This window comes from Buteo buteo, chromosome 7 (assembly GCF_964188355.1).
Source record: "Buteo buteo chromosome 7, bButBut1.hap1.1, whole genome shotgun sequence".
NCBI lineage: Eukaryota > Metazoa > Chordata > Aves > Accipitriformes > Accipitridae > Buteo > Buteo buteo.
The window spans coordinates 35,536,813-35,556,076 of NC_134177.1; the positions used below are offsets into that span (position 1 = coordinate 35,536,813).

Sequence of the window (19,264 nt, forward strand, 5' to 3'; positions counted from 1 at the left end):
GTGCTGCTGCCTCGTACCGCTGCCCCGCGTCCAGCGTGCGGTGCCCGGTGCCGGTGCCCGGTGCTTATACCGGTAACGGGTGCCAGCGCCGGCTGCTGATGCCGGTGCCCCGGTGCCGTTTCCAGTGCCGGTGCCCGGGGGGGTGTGTGCAGCTCCCGGTCCCGATGGACGGTGCGCGGTGCCGGGTGCTGATGCCGGTGCCCGGTGCCCGGTGCCGGTGGTGCCGCCCCCGCCCCGCCCGCCGCCCGCCCCGCCCCGGGCCGCCCCCGCCCCCGCCGGCTGCTATTTCTGCTAATCCCGGCGGCGGGGCCCGGCCGTGCCGCTCGGCAGCCGCCGCTCCCGGACGGCGCCCGGCGCCGCAGCCATGGTAAGGCCGGGGAGGGGGGTGCCCGGGCCGGGCTGCACCGCACCGCACCGGGGGGCCGGGCCCGCTCCCGCATCCCGGTGCCCTCCGTGAAGGTGACGGTGCGGCGGGGGCGGAGCGGGCCGGGGCCGCCGGTGCCGCAGCGGGGCGGGGGGGGGCACGGGCAGTGAGGCGGCACCTGCCCGGTCCTGGCGGGCAGCAGCCGGGCGGCGTTCCGGGACGAGCCCCGGGGAGATGCGGAGGCGGGAGACGGGACCACGGGACGGGCTGCACGCCCGCCCCTCACCGTGGCATCGGGGCGGGCGCCTCCCGGAAAGGCGACGCCGCCTCCGAGCGGCACCTGCGCGTCCCCGCGACCTGCGGCACCCCCGGGGCGTCCCTGCGTGGGCAGGGGGGGGCCGCTCTCGAGCGGCTCCGAGGGCAGCATCGGTCACCCGGCCTTGCTTTTGGCAGGTCCCCCGGGCTGCGGTCCCGGCGGCGCTGCCAGGCTGGCCGGGCCCTCCTGCGGGGACCGTCGCGCACGCCCGGAGCCTAGCTGCCATTCGGGGCCGTCTCTGCAGTTACCGGCGAGGTCTGGAGCCGCCGACGGCTTTCCCGGCTCGGTGGGAGCCTGTCCTGCATCACCCCTCTACAGCGGTGGCAGGTCTCCAGGAGCCGCTCGTCAGGGCCACGTCCCCGCGGGGACGCCGAGGCCCTCGCCGTGCCCGGGGTGGGGATGGAGATGGAGGGTGGTGGCCGTGGCTTGCGTGGCACCAGGGTTTGCGGCCGCTGGGACAACCGCCCTTGGTGGGGACCGTCCTTCCCCAGCAGCCGCCGTGGGAACGGGACCGGCACATTCCTCCGGAGCGGGACGCAGTGAAACCAGATAGGAGGGTGGCTGGGGAGTGTGTCGCAACCGGCTCCAGCGAACGCCTTCCCAAAAGGCTCCAAACCGTGGCTTTGGGGATGGACAGATCCAGGCTTGGAAACGTCTGGGGGGGAGGATGACAGCCACAGCTGGGTACTGGAGGGGACCTGGGCTCCCTTGGCCGTGGATGTGGGGTGAGCTGGGGCTGGAGGTGGGTGTGGACACATCCAGAAGGACCCGCAGAGGTGGAGCCGGTGCCCCCTGACACCGGCGCCACATCCCTCTGTCCCTAAAGCAGTCCACAACTCACCCGGACAAGCAGGATGAGCAATGGTCCCCCTCGACCTCTGCTCCTGGCTCTTAGTGGGCTGGATCTTCTCGCCCATCCCTATGTGCCTTGTTTCCAGTGCAGGCAGGCCCCACTCTCACTTCCCGGCTTGTGGGCAGCCACTGCACGTGGTCCCATCCTGGGGTCCCCACACAGGTACTTGCAGGCCCTTCGAGCTGGAGGATTCCCTGCAGGAAAGGAGCTGGAGCTGCTGCACTGAGGGATGTGTTGGAAAGGCTCTCATCCCGTGTGCTCACCTGCCTAGTGCTGACACCCTGCCCAGACCAGGGACCCCTGCCGCTGCCTGTCCCTGCATACATACGGTGCCCAGCACCCTGCTCCTGTTAAAGCTATTGGTAGACTCAGTTTCCCAACTGGGATGCTGCTGACAGGGTGGGAAGGGAGAGCTGGGGGTAAGAAACTCCAACTGCAGCATGCCAGCGGGAGCATCCCGCGGGAGGCAGGTTGGAGCAGGCACAGCGCAGGTGCTGGCTGCCCCGGGGAAGAGCCAGGCTGGTCCCGGCAGAGCTGGGCTTTGGCAGGGGCCACCGTGCACTTGTCCCACATGGGGTTGGTTCATCCCTTTGGGACAGGGTGTTTGTGCCTGGGACGCTCAGCCATCATGCTGCAGTGGAGTGTGCTGTGCCGCCAGTGGCACATCTGGATGTCACCTGGGGATGCCTTGGTCAGCCTGGCTGCAGGGACAGCACTTGCCGGGATGTTCCCTTCCTTTTCCCTGCAGAAACAGGCTGGGAAAACACATCCCACAGGATTGTGGTGCCAGGCAGGAAGATGCTAATGGGCAGCTGGTGGTTTTCCCAGCTCAGGCTTTGCCCACTGCCCCCGTGCCCTGCTCTGCCGCGGCCCTCGGCCTGTCACTGCGCGGGGAAGGTGTGATGCAACATGACAGGCAGAGACGAGGCAGCGCGTGTGCCACCTCGTTAGAGCTGCCGGGCTGGTGACAGCCCCGGCGCCGAGTGCCGGCTCGCGCGCAGCCGGCCGTATAATCCGCTTACGGGGGCACCGGCGCAGCCCCAAGCTCTCACTGTGGTAAATCCCCGCTCGGGTCAGGAGTGTGGGGTGGGACGGTTGGAAAGCGGTGGTTGTTGTAGGAAAGCTATGCTACACTGGGCAGGGTGGATTTGGGGCGCGAGGGCCACCGCTGATGGGGTGCAGAGCTTGGCCAGGGTGGTGGTGTGGCGGGGGGGGGCGATACTTCAGGCTGGGACGGGGCAGGGAAAGGGGCTGTAAAGCCATTGGGGAGCTCCCTTAGGGAGGTGCGGTGTCAGTTGGGGATGGTGGCACTGCTCCCCTGGGACAGGGCTGAGCAGGGACCGCTGAGGCCAGGTGGGGACAGCAGGGTCTCTGCCGCTGGCATTGGGTGGCCTCAAAACTGGGTGGGGGGGAGATCCAGAGCTGGAGTTAGGAGGGTGGCTGGGAGCCAGGGATGCTGGGGACTGGCACAGAAGCATCCAGGCCCCTCTCTGTGTCCGCAGGCTTGCGGTTCATCGCACCTGTCCTGGCACTGGCCGATGCTTCAGGGCTTTTTAGCGCTTTCCTGGCGAACGCAGCCCTTCCACGGCTGAGTGACCCCGGCTGCGTGCCTGAGCTGCTCTGATGCATCTCGACATGCATCAAGGTGAATCACGGTCCCTGATGACCCCCGCCAGTGACAGCCCAGCCTGGGTGCCCTCGCTGCCTCTTGGGGCACTGTTAACCCTTCGCCTCCCCAGGGATGAGCTGGGGAAGCTGAGGCAGGACTGCTGGAGCTTCTGCCAGGGATCCCTGTGGTGAGCATCAGCCCTGCTTCTCCCAGCCCGGGGTCAGGTCCTTCCCAGCCTGACCCATCAGGCCCAGCCAGAGCAGTGACTTGGAGCTGTGTGGGGAAGCTTTAACTGTCAGGCACAAAAGCGTTGAGTTCTCAAACAGTCTTTCATGGAAAACTAGGTTTCTCCCCTCAAAGAGGCTGGGGGGCCCTGCCGGCATAGCTGCTCTGGGGTGGGGAGCAGGAGAGGAACTGGTGTGCACTGGGGTGGAGGAGGTTTTTGTCCTGGGATGGAGGTGTTTCCAAGGGCTTCATGTCCTCCTGGGCTGTAGCCAAACTGCCTAGCCCAGGGGGGCTGCTGGTGGTGGTCATGCAGCCCCCCAGGACCTGCCTTGCCACCTCCTCGGCCAACGGTGGCTTTGCTGGACCTTGACATCTTGACAACTGGGCAGGAGCTGGGCTTTGCTCTGCCGTGGGGCTCCTTCTCCCCTCCTGTGCCCCCCCCCCACCACTGGTCCTGCCCCCAGCACCCACAGGGGCCGTGCCTGCCTGCTGGGTGCCGTGGAGTGGATGCCGGGGCCAAGGTCCCTGCCCAGGGTGGAGTTATGCTAATACCGCTCCCCATCCCTCAGCGCAGCCGGTGCCACTCGGCATCTTCTCCCAGCCACGGGTGACGCTGGTTCTGCCATGGCCACCTGCCCCGAGCTGCAGCCTGGGCAAGAGGTACAGGGGCAGCCTTCCTCCCAGGTGGGGCGAGAGAGGGGGCACATGGGGATGGGGGGACCCGGAGTACCCTGGTGCTGCGGGGAGGTGCTACGGTCAATGCTCTGTCTCCGGCACAGCCTTGCTGTGGGATGCACTTGCTGCAGGACCCCTGGGGATGCCGAGCAAACCCCTCCCGTGCCACAGCATCACCATCGGCTTCTCTGGGGTGGGGGGGTGAGGTGGAGCCCCGAAGGGCTGGAGCCCTGTGGGGTGGACTGGCAGCGGGGCTGGGAGCGCTTAGTAGTGGTGGCATCATCTCCCAACGCTGTGTGGCCCCCAGCCGGGCTGTGCTGCAGTGGGGGCTGGTGCTGAGCCCCCCCAGGTCAAGATCGGTGAAGAAGAGGATGCTGTGGTCACACAGACCCACAGAGCACTCTTGACCCGCTGGGGGAGAAGGGAGCATGGGGGCCCTGCAGCCCCTGCCATGGGGGCACCTGCTGCCCCTCCACCCAGGCACCGTGTGTGGCCCCCCGTGCTGGTGGCCACAGGGCTACCAGGGAGCGGGGGGCAGGCGTGCGAGCGCACAGCCCCAACAGCGCCGTGACCTTGTTTCCAGCCCGCTAATTCGGTGCATCTCGCCTTGCCGCCGGCACAGCTGCCCTCCCCACCGACGGAGCGGGGACATGGGATGGGGGAGGACACATGTCCCCATTGAGGGCTCTCGCCTTCAGGCCCTGATCTGGGGGGGGCACTGACCCCCAAGTGTGAACCTGCAGGGTCAGGGGCTCCCCCAGACCCTGTGTGTCCCCCATTTGGGGGTTCTTCATGCCCATGGGGTTGGGGTATCCTGGCAGTTGCTGTGGCAAGGCATCGGGGACCCTGGTGCCTGCTGGCAGGAGGGCTTGGTCCCATGGGAGCCGCTGCCAGCCGTGCTCTTGGGAACACGTCTCCTCCCGCCAGCACTTGTAAACAGGATGTGGAGCCGTCCCAGTCCCAGCGTCCTTGTCCCTCGTCCCAGCCCCGCCACCCCACAGGGCCAACCAGCTCAGGGGCTGCTGTGTCTGGCCCCCCCCAGCCCCTGCCTGGGGCTGCTGCCTGCACCAGCTCCAGGATGGGGAGAGCCAGGCCAAGGGGGTGCCGGTGTCCCGGTGCGTGTGAGGACACGGCCTGAGCATGGCCATGGGGTTCGTGGCCCCTTTGCGTGACAGGTTGTGTTGCCCCAAGCCCTTTGCACGTGGGGTCGGTGATGGCTGTGGGTCAGGTCCCCTGCCCTGGCTGTCCCCTGGGACTGCAGCGGTGGGAGCCCCTTGTGCCATCGCCCACGCCGAGACCCTGCGAGCGAGCAGGCAGGGGGGCACAGGCAGACTCCTGCCCACGGTCTGCCTCCCCCCTGGGTCTGGCCCCCCTGCCAACTCCTCTGCCGCTGCTGTTCATCTCTTCTTGGTGTCTCTCCCTCCTCCCTGGCACCCCCTCCCTGTCCTCCTGGCAGGCCATGGGGTGCTTGGGGGCCCTGGCTACCCCAGAAGACCTCAAGGAGCAGTGGGGTGCCCAGGGGGAAGGTCCCTGTCCCCCGGAGTGCCAGGACCTGACTGCTGTCCCCACGCCGCAAGCTGTAAGCTCCCAGGGTGCATGGGACCGTGGCTGTCCCTACTGCCATCCCATGGCTGTCCCTAGGGTGGTGGCTGGTCCCCTGGGGTAGCTGTGTCCCCCTCTCCTCCCATCCTTGCCAACCTTGGGGTGCATGTGTCTGGCTGCTGTAGCTTGGGTGCTCATGATGCCAAGATGGGTGATGCCACCTCAGGCTGGCACTGCCACCATGGGTGTCATCTCCTCCCTTGGTCCCCAGATAAAGCGTTTCCTGAAGGAGGACTCCGAGGAGGCTGAGCTGACCCAGCTCCTGCGGGATTGCCCACCGGCCGACAGCCCCAGGAAGGTGGAGCCCCCGGAGAGCTGGCGGGAGCCCGGCCACCCCCTCTGTGGCGTGGGAAGGGTCCCCCCTGATGAACCTGCCGACGAGAGGGACGCCAGGATCTTCTCCCGGTCTCGGCCTTTGGATTTCCAGCAGCACATCGCTGCCCCCCCGTCCCCCAGCCCCAACCGCCCACGGAGCCCCTGGGGGCAGCTGGACCCCTACGACTCTTCTGAGGTGCAGGATGCATCCGCAGGGAGTGGGGGGACATGGGGTGAGGGGCTGCAGGAGCCACGGTGGAGGATGGTCCCACCCTCCGAACCCAAGGGGTTTGGGCAGGCATGGCCGCATAATGAGGTGCTCCAACCTGGGGGACCCCTCGGGGGCCGGGGGGACACAGGACAAGGGGTTGGCCCACCAGGATGGTGGGGGGTGGGATGGTGGCATCCCCTGTCCCACATCCCCTCTGCCCGCAGGATGACAAGGAGTACGTGGGCTTTGCCACGCTGCCCAACCAGGTCCATCGGAAGTCAGTGAAGAAGGGCTTCGACTTCACCCTCATGGTGGCAGGTACGGGGGAGTGAGCCTGGCATGGGGGATACTGATCCCACTCTGGATCCCAAAAGCCATGGAGCCGGGGGGGGGGGTGTACCGGCTGCTGCCCCTCACCCTTGTCCCCGTATCCCAGGGGAATCCGGGCTGGGCAAGTCCACCCTGGTCAACAGCCTCTTCCTGACGGACATGTACAGAGACCGCAAGCTGCTGAACGCCGAAGGTGAGGGGGGTATGACAGTCCCAGTGGTGGGGTGTCCTGGGTATCCGGGGGGGGTGGCAGCACCCTCTGCCATCCCCAGGGGGCTGCAGCCCCTGTCCCTGCCCAGCCGGGCTCCTCTGGGTCTCTGAAGCTGCTTGTGGCATGGTGCCAGTTGCCTGCCGGCACTGGGCGCTGCTCCAAGGCAGCGGGGACCTCCCCCCCAGCTCAGCATGGGGACCCCCTGTGGGGGCTTTGTCCCCACTGGGAAAACAAGCTTGTTGGGGATCGGCTGGAGCCACAGCAAATCCAGGAGGCTGGGGTCAGTCGGGGTCCAGGGCACAGTGCTGGTTCAGCTGCAGCCAGTTTTTGAATTAAAATCGCCCAAACTTGCCCAAATCCCCAGGGGTTTGAGGCAGTTGCTTGATTTGTTTTGAGGCGGTTGTTTGATTTATTTCCGTTGCTTGGAGTGAAAGCCAAAACGCGTGTGGCCACGTGCACACAATGCAACAGGAGCATCCTTGGGGATGCAAGGACATGGAGGGGTCATGGGCATAAAGGGGCATGTGCAGTCCTGGAGCCGTGGGGTCACACGTGGGGGTACAGGGAGCCAAAAATGCTCCCACGGTGATGCCTGGCCCCAGCAGACCGCTGTGCTGCCAGAGCCGGGCTGTCACTGGTTGGCAGTGGCACAGCCACTGAGGGATGGGTGCACATCCACGTGGGTGTGGGAGGCCATGGCATGGAGCATCATCTCTTGGTGCTGGACCCTGGCACACGTTGGGCCTGATACTGCAAAGCCACCTCAGCCCCCCAGGGTGGGGGGTGACAGCCGGGGGCTGCAGCATCTCCCCATGTCACCCGCATCACCTCTCGCCTGGGGTGCTCCCCCTCCCTGTCGACATGTCTCTTGCCACTGCAGAGCGCATCACGCAGACGGTGGAGATCACCAAGCACGTGGTGGACATCGAGGAGAAGGGTGTCAAGCTGCGCCTGACCATTGTGGACACACCGGGCTTTGGTGATGCTGTCAACAACACCGAGTGGTGTGTCCCATGGAGGGGGTGGGGGGGTGTCTCCCTGGGGCCGGGCAGCACCACCATGGGTGCCAGTGGCTCTGAGGGTGGGATGCCCATGGCTCCTTGGGCTGCGATGCTGAGCCACGGGAGGTGTTGAGCTGGGGGTCCAGGGAAAGCCCTGGGGTCCCACAGGGGACTCAGACAGTTGCCTCCCTGTACCTGCAGCTGGAAGCCGGTGGCCGACTACATCGACCAACAGTTCGAGCAGTATTTCCGTGACGAAAGTGGCCTCAACCGGAAGAACATCCAGGACAACCGGGTCCACTGCTGCATCTACTTCATCTCTCCCTTTGGCCACGGGTACGGGCAGCCCCTGCCTGTGCTGCTGGGCTGGGGGGGGGGGCTGGGGAAGGGGCTTGGTGGGATGGTGCTCACTGGCCTTCCCCCACAGCCTCCGGCCCCTGGACGTGGAGTTCATGAGAGCCCTGCACCAGCGGGTGAACATCGTGCCGGTGCTGGCCAAGGCTGACACCCTGACCCCTGCCGAGGTGGAGCGCATGAAGAACAAAGTACGGGGAGGTTGGCACAGCCTGAAGCCATCTCAGTGGGTCCCTGGTGATGGGGGTGCCCTGGGGCTGGGGTCCCTGCTCGGCTGGGGGCTCTCTCCAACCCCTGCCTGGACTTTGCCATGGAGCATCCTCCATGCTCGCAGCACTGTAGAGGACCATGTTGCCCATGTGGTCACCAAGGACATGTCTCCCTGGTGCTCAGCTAGGGGCTGGAAGGGTGCAGGGGGCTGTCCGTGACATCTAGTCTCGGGAGTTCCTGCAGGGGATAGGGTTTTGTGGGTCCTTGGGGGAGACTGGCACTGTGTGGTGCTTCCCACCCCTTTTCCGAGGGCCAGAACTGTGCCCTCAGCAGGGCTGTCTGCCTCCAGATCCGGGAGGAGATCGACCACTATGGCATCCGCATCTACCAGTTCCCCGAGTGTGACTCGGATGAGGATGAGGAGTTCAAGCTGCAGGACCAGGCACTGAAGGTGGGTCATAGAATCGTAGAATGGTTTGGGTTGGAAGGGACCTTTAAAGCTCATCTAGTCCACCCCCCCTGCAAAGGGCCGGGCTCCTCCAGCTCCATCCTTGGGGGAGGCAGAACCCCATGGCTGGGAGGACATCTCATTCTGAGGTACTCTTGGGACTCTTTGGGGCCATGCAAGCCCTCTGGCAGCCCCAGGATGGTGGGTTTAGTACCTATCGCACTACCCAGGCACATCACCAAGACCCCACAGGTGCCACCTGCAGCTTGGTGGGATGGGGCTGGGGTGGAGGGTGCTCCATAGCCAGGGCTCCTGGGTATCTTGGTAAATGGGTGCTGGATATGGCTGAAGAGATGTGTGTGGAGGGATGTGTGCCACAGCGGGCAGGACCGAGCCCTGCTAACCCCTGCCGTCCTCTTGCAGGAGAGCATCCCCTTCGCCGTCATCGGCAGCAACACGGTTGTAGAGGCCAAAGGCCGGCGTGTCCGTGGGCGCCTCTACCCCTGGGGCATCGTGGAAGGTAACGCTGGGCCGTGTCGCCGGCATCCCACCAGCCCTGAGGGGATGGGGACATCGCGTGCTCCATCTCCACGCTGCTCAGCCTGGGGGTGCTTAGGGGGATGGGGGGGCTGGCTGTGGCCCCCTGACCCCAGGCTCCCCTGCAGTGGAGAACCCATCCCACTGTGACTTCGTGAAGCTGCGGACAATGCTGGTGAGGACCCACATGCAGGACCTCAAGGACGTGACGCGGGAAACCCACTATGAGAACTACCGCACGCAGTGCATCCAGAGCATGACCCGCATGGTGGTGAAGGAGAGGAACCGCAAGTATGGGGCTGGGAGTGGGGCGCCAGGCTGAAGGGGGGGGGGGAGCGTCTCCTCTCTTAGGGGTGACCCCAGCCCGTTGCAAGTGGTGATCTCGGGGGGTTGGGGTTGTCTGTGGGTCCATGCCAGGCATCATGGTGGGGTGCCCTGGTGCGGTGGGCAGCCCTTCCCATGCCATTGGGCTGGGGCTGGCTGGGAGGGGATGCTCTGGCAGCAAGGGGACCCAAGGCTGGGTCTGTCTTAGGGGGGATGCTCAAGCAGTGATGGGGACACGGTGTCCCCCCAGGGCTGGTGCTGTCTTGCAGGGTGGGGGGAAATGCTCTGGCAGTGAGGGAGACCCTTTGTATCCCGCTGGGCTGGGTCTGTCTCAGTGGGGATGCTCCAGCAGTCAAGGGGACTCTGCATCCCCCCAGGACTGGGGGGGGATGCTCTAGCAGTGAGGGGGACCCTGTGTCCCTGCAGGCTTTGGGGCTGGAGCGGGAGCCAAGCAAGCCCCCGGTGCTGGGGCTTTGCCACCGGTACCAGCTGGATTCATGGCACTCGCATCCCCTTTAGCCACCCCAAGATGCTGCAGGGAGCCCCCCAAAGCAGGGTCCCCGGTGGGACCCTCTAGCCAGGGTGCTGGAGTGGTGTGGGAGCAAGTGGGTTGTGGGGGGCTGAAGCAGCAGTGCCAGTGGGAGGGGCTGGCGATGACTATAGGTGCCTCTAAGATGGTCTCTCCATATGTGCCGCCGGAGAAGGCGGCATCCCTCCGTGCTGAGGCTCTGCTGTGCCGACTGCTCTGCCGACTGAGCCAGGATCCAGCCGGGGCCACATTGGGCCCCCGCTGCCCTCCTCTCCCTGCCCATCCCCCTGGTCCCTATATAAAGTACTTGCTGGTACCCAACGCTGTCTTGGTCCTTCTGTGCCCACGCAAGGGCCAGGCAGCTGATCTCGGGGAGAGCTGACCCTGTGGCCACCCACCTGTTGCCCACGCAAGTTGCCCTTGGGGTGCCGGCACCACCAGCGGTGCCTGGAGGACACTATGTGCTGGTAGCATCACCCCAGCTCACCCAGGCAAGGTGCGGTTGGGGGGACGTGTCACCGTTTGGTGGCACCTAGCTTTTCCCAGCCAAAAGCTGCCCAAGGAAAGGGCTGCAGGCTGGCACCCCTATCCTGCTGCCATCCCAGGGGGAATGTGCTTTTTGGGGTGCAGGAGGCAGCGGTAGGCAGGCCTGCTGCCTTTTCTAGGGAGGCAGGTTTTCCTGGGCTGGTGAAACTGCTTGCCCCATTGCCAGTGCCTGGCTCAAACCTCGTCTTGCTGCCAGGGATAGAAGGAGCTTGACGTGCCCTCCCCTGGGTCCTCCCATGGCGAGGAGTCGTGACAACAGGCAGCGACTTCCAAAGCAGCTCAAAACGTGGCCAAAACCCATATCCTTGCTGTGGCATGCTGGCACAGCCCCCTCAACACAATGGACCCCACGTCGCAGGGGGGGCCCGGCCCACCCGTGCAACATCCACCACGTCCATCACCCCTTTGCATGCGGAGGGGCTGCACCGGCGGGTGGCACGTGGCGGTGGCACGTGGCAGCACGCGTGACCCCTGCCAGCCGCATTGGCAGTGTCCCAGCCATGTCGTCACCCACTGGGGTAGCACGTGGCATCCACAGGGACCCGGCTGGGATTGCTGGTCCCTCCCCATAGCCGTTGGCATGGGAGAAGCCATCGATTCGGCTGGCTGTGGTCCTGTGTGGTGGGGTGGCCCCAGGTGGACGCCCACAGCTCCCTCCAGTAGGGATGGGCTTGAATGGGAGGTGATGCTCGGGAAAAGGGGTGCAGAGCATCCCTGGGGCTGGATGGGCTGTGGGGTGCTCAGGGGGGCTGTGGCTGTGGGAGAGAAGAGAGATGCCGAGTTTAAGATGTTTTAAAGCAGCAGAGAAAATATTGGGCAAGGAGAGCCTGACCCTAGCTTGAAGCACCCAGGCAGGGCTCTGTGCTCTGGGAGGTCCCTGGCACCCCTTGTTGTGACGGTGCCTCCCTGGGTCCCCCCAAATTGGTTTGAAGCAGGTTGGGGGTGCTGGGTTTTGGGGGGGATGCTTGGAGCTGCCCATGTTTCCCCCCACTGGGAAAAGGGCCGAGTGCAGCCCTGGCCAGGGGGGTTCCTTGTCTGTGCAGGCAGGTGGTGGGTATCTGCAAGGTTTGGGGTATCCAGGCCTGCAGGCACCCGCGGGGGAATGTCCCCGTGGGGGAATGTCCCCGTGGGGGGCCGGGAGGGCTGTGGCAGCACCCTCACCTCCTCTCTCTGCCCACAGCAAGCTGACGCGAGAGAGTGGGACGGATTTCCCCATCCCTGTCATCCCCCCGGTGCCAGACGCGGAGACAGAGAAGCTCATCCGGGAGAAGGATGAGGAGGTGAGTGTGGGGGAAGGCTGAGCCCCCCCCGCCCTCAGTGTCCCCGCCATGTCCCCAGCCCCAGCAGTGGCACAGCTGCGAGAGGCCACCCTTCCTGCAGCATCCCAGCAGCTGCTGCCCCTTAGGCCACGGGTGAGGAGGTGTTGGAGGGGCATCAGACGGTTCCCCCCTACTCCGCCCACTGTTCTTGGTGATCCTAATCTGCTTGGGGTGCTTGACCCAAATATGTTTGCAAGGGAGCTGGCATGGCTGGGAGGTGCCAGCACCCCCCCATGATCCCTGCTCTGCTCCCTTCCAGCTGCGGCGGATGCAAGAGATGCTCCAGAAGATCCAGAAGCAGATGAAGGACTCGCACTAGCCCCTTTTTCCTCCTCCTCCTCCTCACCGGCCCAGATCAGAAGTGTTTACATCACGCTCCATCCTGCCCCAGCCCCACTGCGAGACTTGGTACCAACACCGCACCCGCCACCTTAAGCTGCTGCGGTATTGCCTTATCCAACCGGCCAGCGCCCATCCCATGGGGACAGCTAGGAGACAGGGCACCCAGCCTGGGGGTCCCCTGTCCCAGCCACATTGCTGCCCTGGCCCTGCCCCAGGCTGGGGACAGCTTTGTCCCCCGAGCTTTGGCTTTCCCCATTTCCCCTGCAGCTCTGGGGAGGGCCACCGGCCAGCCTGCTCCCCATGTCATGTCCCTTGTCCCTGTGTCACCTTGGGCTGCCTGCTTACAGCCTTTACGCTCAGCTCGGCCCTGGCTTAAGGGAAGAGGAAAGGGGGGGACTGGTCCCAGCCCCCCCCAAAGCCCCAGCTGCCCTGCTGTGGGGGACAGGGTTGCTCTCCCCTGGCCTTGGCTGGCATGGAGGGACAGCAGCGCCTGGGGACCGCAGGTGACCAAGGGGATGGAGGGGCAGCCGCCATCCTGGCCAGGTTGGCAGCTGGCACTCAGACCCTTGGCTGCCTCCATGCCAGCACCGGTACAAGGAGGGACTGAAGGTGTCCAGCTCTGTGTCCTTGGCAGGGACCCTATCCCCACCCAGGTCATCCCTCGGGAGCCCCCCATGTCCCCAGGTGGTGGGGAGGGCCATGGCATGGGGAGTATTGGGGAATCACAGTCCCCAGAGAAAGTCCCTTGAACCCCAAATCAGAGGCTGGGGCCCCAGCCTGGCCCCCTGGATATCGGCCCTGTAATGCAATAATGACTCTCTTGCACCTGCGGTGCTTCCTGACTCGAGGCAACAGCATCGTCTCTTGCTGGTATTTCGGCTCCTGGTGCCACTTGCTTGTCTGTGGTGTCCCTCTGTGTCCCCAAGACGGCCCTGTCCCTCCTGCTTCCTGGCAGAGCATCACTGTGTGTGTCCCAAGGATGTCCCCATCCATGTTGCTTCCCAGCAAAGCACTGCTCTGTGTCCCCATATTCCCCCGTGATGTCCCCATTGGTGTTGCTGCCCTGCAGAGCACTGCAGTGTATCGTCCCCCCCAGGCTGTCCCTTTCTGTGTTGCTTTCCTGCAGAGTACTATGTCGTGTGCCTGTGTCCTCCCAGGAAGTCCCCATCCCTGCTGCTGCCCTGCTGAGCACTGTTGTGTCCCTCCGGGATGTCCCCATCTGCGTTGCTTCCTGGAAAAGCACCACTGTGTGTCCCTGGGGCGAGCCCTGGGCTGCACCTCCCCAGGCAGCGGCCGCAGGGCATCCCTGGGGAGATGGACACGAACCCCCCCCAGCTCCCTGCTCCCCTCTGGGTACAGGGAAAGACGAAAGGGGATGGCAAAGCTGCAGGGTGGAGACAGAACCGGGAGCAGTGGGATCACTGGGAGCTCGCTGGCAGGGGGACGCATCCCCTCCCCAGCAGGGCCACCCGAGCTGGGGTTCCCCGTGTGGGTTCACCCCTGGGCAAGGGCTTTGCGTCCAGGCAGCTTGGCTGATGGGGGCTGCGTCCGGCCGAGGCTCAGGGTGGGTGCTGCAGGGTGCTGGGGCAGTGTCCGGCATGTGCCACAGTGTCCCCATGCCAGCCGGAGGGTCCCTTGGCCCCCATGGGCAGGGACCCCACGGGCAGGACCCCACAGGGTGTATTAGCGCTTTCCTTTTTTTAATCTTGCTATTTTCTTACAGAAGTACCTACCTTCGCATGATGGTCATAGAGGCATTTATTAAAGGATAAGCAGAGTATAGGTTTATAAATTCTTATAGAGCTAGTGGAAATATTTTTATCCCTCCACAACTGTTCTCAATAAATACGGCTGACCTGGCTTGTCTGCAACCCTGAGTCACTTCTGCATGGGCAGTGGGCACCCCACATCCCTGGGCAGGCAAGGACAGGGCTGACAGTGGTCGGCCCCGTGGCCACCTGCTCCTGGCTCCTGTTTCCCTGGCAAAGGCTCAAGATGGATATTGGGGTGTTTGTGCTGCATCCACAGGGGCACCCAGCTTAGGGTAGGGTGGGAGAGCCCCGTGGGACCCAGCTCTGGGGATGGGGGGGACACAAGGATGAGGTCCCCCGTGCCTGCTACTGGCTGGTCCCCCTCTCACGTGCTGCCTTGGGATCCCATGGCCCCAGGTGCTGTTGGTGCTGGGGCCATGATGAGAACTGGGGGGGGACAGAGCAGAGACCGTGAGCCAGGGGATGGAATTGCCCTCCACATGCTGCCCCCGGGCATCCTCACACCCCCCACCGTGGGGTGAGCCTGCCGGCAGACACTGTGGGCACTTGGCGTGGCTGGGCCTCCCCTGCGAGTACCAATGCCCCGTTATCTCAGTTTGGTTATCTCAGAGCTGGCGGGGTGAAGGGGTAGGAGGGGTGGGCAGAGCGGCACCGGGATGAGTGAGCTGTGTCTCTACCTGCCTTCCACTGGGCATCATCCACCTGTACCCCCTTATCCCTCCCTGCACCCTGCTACCCTCCCCTGCAACCCCCCTTGCACCCTGCCATCCTCCCTACAGTGCCCAGTCCAGCACAGGGTGGGGGTGCTCGATGGCTTTCCCTGGGCGCCCCAAATCCTGCTGTGAACCAGCAGATCCTGGCACAGCCCAGCCCTGCTGGGTCTGGTCGGGGGGTGGCAGCAGGTGGAGTGTGGGGGGGTGCACGGGAGCAGGGAGCCGGCAGTTTGGGAGGGCACCCTCACTCGTGCAGGCTTGGCCCCAGCCCAGGGCAGTGTGTTGGGGTGATCCTGTGTCCCCTGCCATGACACCCAGCAGCAGCCGTCATGCACATGGCACAGGGCTGTACCTGTCCGCCTGCACCCTGCGGGGCTGTGGCATGCTGGGGGAAGCAAATGCCCGCGCCGTGCCGTGCCATGCCATGCCATCCATCCATGTACGTCCCTGTCCCTGATGCCTTAATCAACCTGAGCACCCTCACCTGCACCCCACCCACACCCCTGACACCCTATTTAAGCTCAGCAGCCCCTGTACTGTGGGTGTGCTTGGCCCAGCCCTGTCCTCTCTGCCTGTTCACCTGCTTGTGGGGTTTCCTGCCTTCCCCGGTGTTTTATTTCCACCCGATGGTTGCTGGATGTGAGTGAGACCTGCTGCTGCTATGGCCTCGCTTGCCACCCTGGGATGGTGGGTGCTGGGGCCACCCACAGCGCCCCCAGCTTGTTTGCTGAGCAGAGCACCCTGTGCTGCCTGCCGTTCACCCCATGGGTAGGAAGCCTGTGGTGGAGGGGGGGAATGACTGGAAAACCAGCCTTCCCACTCTGGGGGCACCCCCAGTCCTTTATGGCCCCCTTCTGTGCACTGTAGTTTCTCCCCATCCCTCTTCCTCAGCACATCCTCCCTCCAGTCCCTCTGATTCTAAACATCATAAGCTCCTGTGCTCCCCTCTACTGGCACTCACCCCCCCACCCTCTCATCTCCCTGCCTGGCCCTGCCCAGGTGCCCCCCATTCCTCTTTACCCCCATACCCCAGCCAGCTCTCTTCCCCTTTGCAGGGCTTTGCTCCTATCTGGTTCCCACCCCCGCTGCTCCCCATGCTCGAACAGCTCTACCCCCCCACCGAGCACCTTCAGCTCAGCTCTGGTCCCTCTGTGCTCACCCACTCCGCCGTGTGACACCCCCTACACCCTCCGATCCCTTTCCCCCTCCCCATATGTGCCTGGATCTTCTCTGGACCCCTCTGCTTGCTGCCTCCAAGACCATCCCCAGGTTTCTGTGTCTGCTCCAAGCCCCTCCGGGGCCATCCAGACCCCTCTGCCCCCTCCTCTGCTCCCCACGTGGCAGAACTGCCTGCAAGGGCAGGGAGAGCTTGGACAGGCTTTGTTCCCGTCTTCCCCATGGATGGAACCCCGTCTTGTGGTCTCACAGGGAAGGGAGCCCAGAAAGGGGCTCTGCTTTCAGCTGCTTCTCGGCTGCTTCTGGTCACCTGCGGCATGGCCAGGCTGGGACGAGCGCCAGCTGCCTCCTTCAGGAGGTAAGAGCAAGCTGGTCAGGCCAGTGCGGAGGTTTTGGCAGTCACTCTCCTCCTTGCTTGTGTTCTTCAGATGACCTGAATCACAGAGCACAAAATACTTCCATCGATATTTCTCTCAGATGTTGGTGTCAGAGCCAGGGAGCTCCTGAGTGAGAGCTACACCCATCCCCGTGCCGTCATTTATCCCCATGTGGATGGCAAAAGCCTGTCGAGTGTGTGGTTGTGTTATTTTTCTCTGCTAAAGTGGCTGAAGCACTTCAAAGGGGTGCTCCAGATGTCCTTGGCAGAGAGCTAAGGCCAGGCTCTGTGTTTCTCTGGTCTCTGCATCACCCAAGACATACCAGTTTTGGTTCTCTGCCAAGCTGAGTGGTGCAGTTGATATGCTGGAGGGAAGGGGTGGCATCCAGAGGGACCTGGACAGGCTGGAGGAGTGGGTCCATGTGAACCTCATGAAGTTCAACCAGGTCAAGTGCAACGTCCTGCACCTGGGCCAGGGCAGTCTCCAGAACCAGCACAGACTGGGCATGGATGGATGGAGAGCACCCTGTGGAGAAGGACTGGGGGATACTGGTGGGTGCAAAATGGGACATGAGCTGGCAATGTGGGCTTGCAGCCCAGAAAGCCAAGCAGCTCCTGGGCTGCATCACCAGCAGCGTGGCCAGCAGGTCGAGGGAGGGGATGCTCCCCCTCTGCTCCGCTGTCCTCAGACCCCCCTGGAGCACTGCAGCCAGCTCTGGGGTCCTCAGCACAAGATACACGTGGACCTGCTAGAGCGGGTCCAGAGGAGGCCACCAAAATGGTCCAAGGGATGGGACACCTCTGCTATGGAGAAAAGCTGCCTTGTGGGGAGCTGCCAGCCCCATCCACCTTCTCCCCTTGCTGTGGGTTGGAGCTGGGGCAGGAAATGCCCCCCATGGGGTCCTTCCCTCCTTTACCAGCACTGCCTCAGTCCCACCTTGCTCTCTCCTTCATTTTACAAAGATCCTGAAACCCACCTGTGGCTAGTGATGCCAATATAGGCTATTTATCAGGCCAAAAATCACCATCACAAACATTAACCCTCTTAATATCAGCACGGAAATGGAAAATGTTTGTGCTTCCTTGGGTGGAAGCAGCTCTTGCCCCAAAGGCTAGGATGCGTGAACCTGCCTCCTCCTGAATCCTACCCTTGCAGCTCCCAGCACTCCAAGACAGACTCCCACGTTGGTGGCCCTGCCTGCACCTCCCTTCCCAAAACAGCCAACAAAGCCTCTTGTTTTGGCTCCAAACTGGCTGATTTAGCCTGATGTCCCTTCTCACTGGAGGGTAAAACCCAGTGCTGAGGCTCTGGTGACAGTCCCAGCCTGTGCCTACCCTTCATTGTGCTTCATTCCATGTGATTTTGATCACATCTTTAAAAAACCCCAAACCCACTCAAACCCAGCCTTCCCTGGGCAGAGATATTTCCACGTGGTGAATGCTCCAATGCAAATTCTCCAATGTCCTATTTTAGGTTTCTCGCCAGCGCCAGCACTGGCTGCAGACATCTGCGCTGGAGCTCCTGTCGAGCCTTTGGCAGTAATTGTGGTGGAAGGAAGTAAGGGTTTCTCAGGGCAGAAAAGGAAATCTCTCCCTTCCTTCCCTGGGCTGTGCCACCCTATGCCTGCCACCTAGTGAAACCCCAACTGGCATCAGACCTTCCTTTCCTTCCCTTCCCCATATTTAATCATTTATTCCTTATATTATTTATTATATTTTCCCATATCGGTGGGCCCTGTGCAGCCCCACCTCTTTTTCCAGCATCTGGGGATGTGTGCATGGGGTGAACACTAGCTTGGGGACCCCCCCTGTGTGGCTCTCCTGCCCCATGGTCTCCGTGGCTTGGGGGCAGTGCCCTACTGTGCCCCACGCTGCTCCCCTGCCCGTTGCAGGCAGGTTGCCCCAGGCGGGAAGGTCCCATATGGCTCAGGGGTCGCTTTGGCAGAAGGATGCCTGAGTGCTGTTCCTGACCCTACTGCTGCCTTCCTGGGGCACCTGTGGTTGACTGGTTTTTCATCCAGAAACCAAGACACTGCCTTCCCACTCTCTCTTGTGCCTCTTTGCCACTTGTCACATCCATTCCCACCACCGCCTGTCCTGGGTCTGGGTAAGGCAGCAGCAGTCAGTATGATTGCACACAGCGCTGCCTGCTCCGTCGGGAGCAGGCAGCGTGGCTGTGAGCTGCTGGCTGGCGAGATGACATGCCTTGCCCTCGCCTTGCAGATGTGATGAGGATTTGGGATGCTATGTCTGAATGCATTCAGTGAATGCTCATGATGAAGCAGATAGCCTTTGTATCCTCCGCTCACAACTTGATGATTTCAGTAGACCTGAAACCCCTATGCTATTGCATGCCATTGCTCTTCCCCTCCTTTAAAGGCAGCTAAAACATTCCAGAATTACCTTGCAGCTGGCAAATGGGCTACAGACTAGATTCTCCATCCAGCTCTAGCAGAGAGAATTCTTCAACACATTTTGTGGCTTCTCTGTTCCCCACAGCTAGAGTGGAGAGACCAGACCAAGAGCTTGAAACATTTTTCAGGGTTTATCCCAAATGATGGGAACCCCTGGTCTAGCTGAGGGATGTTGGCTCTGCTGTTCACCAAATACCTTTTAGAGGCTGAAGAGGAAGGAGAGGAAACACCTCAGCATATGGAGGTCTTCCCCAAAGCTTTTCAGTGTCTCTTCTTGCTCCTCTGTACCTCAGGGCAGGGCACAAGGGACAAAGCACCACCACCACGCTCTAAAAAGTCATTCTTCACTTCTACCATCCACAAAACACTTATTATTTGCTCCTTCTCGTCTCCTCGGCCTTCAGGCTGCCAGAATACCTGGAACTGGGACATTCTCAATTGTTGACCAACAGACGTTGGATCTTGGATTCAGTGATGTCACTGCTGAGAGGT

General features: G+C 63.1%; 1 protein-coding gene across 1 annotated transcript; it reads left to right on the plus strand.

Annotated features, from left to right (window-relative positions):
• The first annotated feature begins 307 nt into the window (after window positions 1-307).
• On the plus strand, window positions 308-14,183 carry SEPTIN4 (septin 4). The gene is made up of 12 exons (XM_075032423.1): window positions 308-367; window positions 5,856-6,155; window positions 6,395-6,488; window positions 6,607-6,693; window positions 7,592-7,715; window positions 7,914-8,048; window positions 8,140-8,257; window positions 8,626-8,727; window positions 9,148-9,244; window positions 9,390-9,552; window positions 11,841-11,940; window positions 12,239-14,183. Exons 1-12 carry the CDS (start codon window positions 365-367, stop codon window positions 12,296-12,298), a joined length of 1,383 nt encoding a protein of 460 aa, XP_074888524.1. The 5' UTR covers window positions 308-364; the 3' UTR covers window positions 12,299-14,183.
• The last annotated feature ends 5,081 nt before the right edge of the window (window positions 14,184-19,264 follow it).